This window comes from Etheostoma spectabile, unplaced genomic scaffold (genome assembly GCF_008692095.1).
Source record: "Etheostoma spectabile isolate EspeVRDwgs_2016 unplaced genomic scaffold, UIUC_Espe_1.0 scaffold48, whole genome shotgun sequence".
NCBI classification, from domain to species: Eukaryota; Metazoa; Chordata; class Actinopteri; order Perciformes; family Percidae; genus Etheostoma; species Etheostoma spectabile.
In genome coordinates, this window is record NW_022605618.1 from 960,263 (window position 1) to 967,317 (window position 7,055).

The 7,055-nt window shown below is 38.1% G+C and overlaps 1 protein-coding gene across 2 annotated transcripts in view; it reads right to left on the reverse strand.

The window, feature by feature from the left end:
- LOC116686789 (anoctamin-9) overlaps positions 1-6,416 on the reverse strand; it is a 142,390-nt gene extending 135,974 nt beyond the window's left edge. The window contains exons 1-4 of one of the 2 annotated variants that reach the window (XM_032511841.1): positions 6,177-6,416; positions 1,561-1,626; positions 570-692; positions 293-432 (exon numbers count right to left, since the gene is read on the reverse strand). In XM_032511841.1, coding sequence (XP_032367732.1) covers positions 293-432; positions 570-692; positions 1,561-1,626; positions 6,177-6,197 — 350 coding nt within the window. In that variant the 5' untranslated portion in view covers positions 6,198-6,416. Of the gene's footprint in view, positions 1-292; positions 433-569; positions 707-1,559; positions 1,627-6,176 lie in introns of both variants that reach the window. The other variant, XM_032511839.1, reaches the window with a different exon arrangement.
- Positions 6,417-7,055: the final 639 nt, after the last annotated feature.

Below are 7,055 nucleotides of genomic sequence, written 5' to 3' on the forward strand. Positions count from 1 at the left end.
GATGACATGGGATGCTCCAGGCTGCAGCCACATACTCTTGGCCAAAGCCCCGGCTGTTGCACCTAGGAGCAAACCCCTATACATGGACACGCGCTCCACCAGTGAGCTACCCAGGCAACCCTCTCTCCCCTTTCAAGTCTTCATATTTCCTGTGGAATTAGAGGACTAAAATGCCAAACAAAATCTTAAAAATAAAAATAAAAAATAAACATAAATTTTGATAGATTTTTTAATTTAAAGTCAAAATCTTGATACACAAAAACTAGTGTATATAGAGTATGTGTGTACATACCTGGTAGCCTGTGTGACCGAGCCCCTTTCATCTCCACACGAGTTGCAGGAGTCAGAGACTTTGAGCAGGTACTGGTAGTCTTCAAACATATCGCTGGGAGCACGGAGACCGAAAAACACTTTTTCTTCATGGCAGATCCGCTAACACACACAAAACACACACATTCTGTGAAATTCTGTCTAATTTGATTCATACAATCATTCGCACTATATTACGTAATATGTTAGGTCAGGGTGTGAAGAAGAAATGTTGGTCAGTGAAGATAGAAAAGACTCACAGTGACAGAGATGTTTTTCTTTTCTAGCTGCTGGATAAAGGCTCTCTGTCTCTGAGCCTTCTGGTCCGTGCCATCGTTCACCACATGGGCCACCAGTACATAGTCAAATGTCCTCTGGGTGGGCTGTTCAAAGACAAAACACCTGCTATTCATTTAAGAAAAACTGATCCAGAAACATGTAAAAAACATAAACAGATTTCCCTACCATTAGTTGTTTGTAGTTATTTAGTCTTCAATAAAATAATACAATAATGCAGTTTAAAAATAAAATTGTTTGATTTATTGTCAGAACAGAACAGTGGAACATCAAAATATATAGAATTTCTGATAAATAATACACTACACTTTATTTATATAGTAAAAACTAGCACCACAGGTTACAAAAAAAAAGTTTTGCCAGTTTAGCCAGATTAGCCCTCACTTTCCGCTTTAACTCTAACCACTAACTATGCCAATTGACCAGAGTACGTTTTTCTCCTATGATGGAATTGTTTGATTTATTTAATTGTATTAAGAATATCTTACACATGAAAAGACATCAAATACAATCAAGGATTACAACACAATAAAGTCCAGGACTTATTTACATTGTGGTCCTCAACACATCAGGACAAAACAAGACACTTACAGAGTGTTGTGTGGACTAGCCAGACCTTTTTCTGCAGCACTGTGGAGATAGGTCTGGCAATGCAAAACTAGGTTTTACTTAACAAATAAAGCCCGGATTGTGTTAAAGGTGTGAGATCACCTAACATTACACAAGATACTAGATATGAAAATGAGAGAGCTGACATGAACAGGTTTACAGTTTCCTCTTAAACGGTGACAGAAGGACCTTTTAGATAAAACTCTGTCTGTTCGTGTCTGACAGCACTCAGGTTTATCTGTCTAGTACAGACACAGACTCTTTGTTTGCATGTTACTGATGAGGTATGACTACAGTTATTGTGTTTATATATGAAAAGTGGACTGGAGGAGAGAGCATTCTTACCATTGAAGGAAGTAAAGGATCAGTGCTGTAACTGTCCTTTTGTCCATCGCACAGCTCAATGCTTTCCTTTAACACACACACACACACACACACACACACACACACACACACACACACACACACACACACAGATGACGTTAGCAATAAATCTACATACACAGTACAGTACAAGCAGCATGAGCTTTGAATGAGAGAAATAAAGATTATTATTTCTTATTTATCTCCTCTGCATTTCATATTTGTAAATGCATTCAGTTTAACAACTTAATGTTTTATTCACACACTCTTGTTCAGCTCATTTTCTTTAACCAATGACCATAAAAGGTATGTTCGATGGAATTAGCAAGCTAGTTAACATGGATGGATGCAGGTTAACCCTTTCAAACAGACCTGGGTGTGTGAACGGGGAATTGGTTTGCTGATATTACGTCTCTTCTCCAATTGTGCTATTTTAAGAATAGCTTGCAATTGAGCAAAATGCTAAGCAGTAGCTATTACATTATGCATTATTTCATAATTTGTCATTTGAAGTTGCATTGCTTGCTGTTCAACAAAGTAACACAGTCTGGCTTTAAAGATATCTACAATTCAGTTTGACTCCGACAGCCATTAATCTAATTTCCTCTCTATTTAAATGTGATGAGTCATAACTAGGTATTGCTCTTTCAAAATTAAGAATGTGGGACTTATTTCAACTCTATATGATATGATATGACAAGATATGACTGGTCATAATAATTTTATTTGTAGTTAAAATAGTGAGCTGGAGTTTACAAGAAACCTTTAAGAACTCTACAAAAATGTTTCTCCTCTGTAGATATAAAGCTAGTTTTGTGAGTACTGAAATCTCATTCCCTCAACTGAAAAGTTCAATTCATAAGCAATTCATAAGCAATACAATGTCTTGTATGACCAGTTAGCATGTGGTGGCTAATATTAGCAAATATAAACTGCAAACCTTTAAATCATTGTCACACAATTTGTCAGTATTATCCATTATATTGTGTGTGGCTATTGTTAGAAAAGTTGTCAGTCTATTGGCTGCTCTTTGTTAAATGAAGTGCTGTTTTACCCAAATTATTTAGAAATCAGATTTTTTTCCTGTCATATTTTATTGGGGGGGAAATAATATATCCTTGCTTGTTCCAGCAAGATGGATCAGAGTGTACAGACATTGTCAACTCTGTATGGGAAAAGATCTACAGTTACTGTTGGAATGTGTGATGAGTGAAATAACATCATCTTCAATTAACATTCAACCAGTTTAATTGTAAAATCTTAAATAATCCTCTGGTACAGCTGTTAGAGCAGTCAGAAGTGGTCCTGTCTAACAGAAATTCAGCTGGCTGCAAGTCCAGACCTGCCCGATACGCTCAGCTTCTCAGGCTTCACACGAACACAGGGATTTTCAAAACAGTAGCTTTTTCTATACGGTTATGCAGTTTGTCAACACACAAACGTAGTATCAGGTCACTGAATCTGACCCTTTTTGAAAATTCCTGCCAGGGTGAAAAATTTTAGAAATTCTAGTTCCATTGGTGTCGTGCAGCCAGTGAAAACGGTGATTTTGGCTTGTGACGTCGGAGTGCACACTGTTGACTCTTTTGTTTGACATCAGATTGCGCGCCGCTATCACCTTTGTTTACGTGAGACGAATCTTTGCCATGGCGGATGTAGTGTGGCACTGTGTGTTTATATGAATGAGCATCGCCTTATTCTTAAAAGTGTAGCGGTATTTAAGATATTGCTGCTAATAACTGTGGTGATAGGACATATAACATATAGATACATGCACGCAGTTCTCCCGTTATATTGCAGAACAAAGGTGTCGGAATGCAATACTCCACAAGTCTTTGCTGACAACTACACTCCCACGACACAGTTGCTGGTTTAGGACGAGACCCTGTCGGACCTTAACGGGAACTTCAGGCTTTTGATTGGCCAACATGATTTAATGGTTAGGGTTATATTGCCACCTTTTGGTTTGGCATGCTCTTAACAGCCCTTGAAAGCCTTTTTTTCATTTTTATGTGGACAGAGGTTTTTTAAGCCTTGCTTGTATGGAAGAGATTTCTTTTTTAATTGAAGGAAAAAAAAACTCAGTTTATATAAACACCCTTGTACGTGTGGACTAGGCCTCAGTCTGTTTTCTGCTGTTGTTTCCCACCCGCACCTTCTGATTTGTTCTGTCCAACACACGTGGGCGCCACACATATTTAACTGCCGCCATATTATTTACACTGCAGATAAGCAGACTGATACACCTATATATTCTGGAAGAGCAATGAGATACTGGTCCAGATATACTGCAGTGAGGGTGTGACCTTCACTGTTCCCAGTGATACAGGTTTTAAACAGGTTTCCCTTCCGACCTAGTAAGCGCATACAAAAGATATGGGCCTATGTAAAAGTTTTCAAACCAGTTTGAAATCAAGCCAAACTGGGTGTCTGCACCATTGGGTGACTTGACTCAACCGCTTCTGAGTGAGACTGATGGGAGATCCCATAATTGACAACTCCAGGGGTCCATTTCAGAAAGCAGGTTTAGTGAAAACTCTGAGTATGTTAACCCTGAGACGTGGGAAACTTCGGGTTTTCTGTTTCAGAAAGGGAGATTAATAAAACCTGAATGAGGGGTTACTCCAGCCCATTTCAGAAAGAGAGGTAACTTAACCTCAGAGTCTGTTACTATGGTAACTGAGCCTGTGAACCTAACCTGGTAGGGAGCAGGTTTTCTCTTTAATAAACCTCAAGTTTCTCTCAGTCTCTTCCCTCTTACACAACGCTCTTTCATTTCCTCATTCATTTATTCAGTCTGTATCAGCCGCATTTTAGCGCAGTTTGTTATCTGCATGAATAAAAAAACAGTGTTGGTTTATTAACTGTGTAAAGCAGATTATACAACTTTTTTTCTCAAAACATGACGATCCTATTGATGAAGAAGCTTTATTACTTTGCAATAAGTTAAACATATGTTGGGAGATGATATTGAGGCCCCAACTATAAATGCATTTTCATTTCCAGATACTAGTCTACAATTTGAGTCTATCAGTTTTGTAACCTACATTACCTTATCCGTCCTCATATCACTAACGTCACACATTGTGGACATGCTCTACATCCCAGCAGATTATTTGAGTCGCATTCCTTTTTTTTTGTGTGCAAACGACAGTTTTCTTAACTACATTGGTGATGCGGACCATATTAGTAAGGCAATTGTATAGCAAAGTGCAGTCAGAAGAGTGTGACTCGCTCTGAAATTTAGTTTTAAAGGTTTGTGTAGTGTTCCTTGGACACAAACCAGTAAGAGCCGTTAAAAAGGAGTTCCACAGTATTGCAGGTGAATGAGGTAAACCCTTTGAACTAAAAGATTAATAATTATAATTCTGTTAATGATGGTGCTGCAGCCTCAGAATGGGATTAGTACGCCTAGAACTTTCTCGCCCGCAGGATAGGTTATAGGTTCAACACCATTTCACCAGTAATATCATGCTTATGATTAAATATGATATTAATACACTATATTGGAAGTCAGGCATTTACTTTGGTAGCGATTTTCTCTCTTTTGCAGCTGCCATTGTGTTGCTTTTTTAACAAAATATATGTTCAAACTCACTGTGCATATGAGTATTTCCGCCAACCAGTTAGTTTGTGGTTGTTACCATGGTGAATCGTAGTGTAATGGCTCCATTCATGCTGCCTTTTTATTTTGGTGGTGCACACGCTCAACTCTGAGTCAACCTACTAGGAGTTGATTAAACCAACTCGAATCAGCCATTCTGGAACCAAAAACTCAAGTTTCCCATCTCAGGGTAAATCAACTCAGAGATCAGACTCAGAGTTTGTTAAACCTCCTTCCTGTAACGTGCCCCAGATCACTTCGTGACGGTAATGCAATTCTCAGCCATGACTTCTTTTCTTCAATGTTTACAATTTGCCTCATCTTTTTCAGCTTACCTCTTTTCCTAATGAATTCAATGACAAAAGCCAATGAGTGTGCAATCTCTGTGTGCATTCAGTTCTCCTGTTCACTTTGAAAAAGTAAGTATACTTAACTTTTGCAAACCTAAAATTTAAGGAAAATCCCCACCTAAGTCTTGGACAAACCTGAGAGACTATGCTGAAAAAAACCTTTTGGTTGTTTCTGTTTGACATAATTAGTGTACGTGATTGGGTTAAAACATAAAGGAAAATAGTAAAAAATAAAAAGCCTAGTCTAGGAGTTTTCAAGCAGAATTTGCTGTTTGATATTGATTTATTACTGTTAGATAATAATGAGTTTTCAGTATTTAGACAGACAATTTCATTTTTCCAGAGAAATACAATAAATACATTAAAACCGTTTTGTTTATATGTTTAAACACACTTTATAACTGATCAGAATATGTTTTGTCTGCATCGGAGCCTGCAGAGTAACAAGTGACTGCAACAGTTCAGGAACCTCCGTGTAGTAGAGTAAAAGTCTAAAGTAGATCTGCTGGCTACTACAGTATTAACTTAGGACCAAAAATTATGAGCTACCTAAGTTAGAATCAATGTCTGTGTAGGATCCGTAGTTTATTTCAACACTTGCTAATGCAAAAATGCTAAAGTTAATGTGGAGAACCAGTGTTTACCTCGACAGTCTTGAAGAACATGTTGTTAGTTTTTGATGTGACGGTTAGAGAAAAATATCCTTCATCCAACAAGAAGTGTTCCTTGCTACTGCTCTGTCCGAACGTAGGCTGTTACTCGTCATTCCATCATTAAAGTCAACGAATCACAAATAAACATTTAACATATAGCCCACATCTCACAACATACATCCATGCCAACTCTCCGACAACTGTGCTACTCGCTACACTTCCGCAAATCTACAGGTGACTGTTGCTGAGTGCACGCGTATGCACGTAAAGGTGTGCCGTTGAGCCGCTGACGTCACCTGGAGCTTTAACGTGACCATAAAAAGACTATGGGCGAAATCAACCAGAAAAAAAACACTATGGGTGCCCACTCTCCCCGAGGGTAGACTGCTACACTGCAGATACATGCTTAGAGAGCGGCACCGCTTGTTGTCTGTTTAGCAATACAGCGGACTTTTTCCTTATTCCATTTCTTCATTAGGCCTATTGTCTGGTCTGTGCGTTAGTGAGGAAACATGAGTATTGTTCACGTGTAGTATGTAACACATTGTAAGACCAATGTATATGTTAGTTTAACTATGTAAACCGTTATTGCAAGACTTATCATGAAAGCTTTATTTTCCTTTCTCCACGGCATGCTGTTAACAGTAGCCTACATGCCGTTAATAACGTCTAATATCACTCAAGTTCACTTTTTCATTAATAATATATAGCCTATATAATTCAGGAGATTATTGTGGATGGAAATAGGGAGGGTCTCTGTCTATGGAGCTAGAATTGTTTCTTTCTTACATGTGAGAAAATAAATGATCTGAGAGAAAAAAAATGTTTGAGAGAAAAAGTTATCACACTGATAGCAAAAAAGCATTTTAT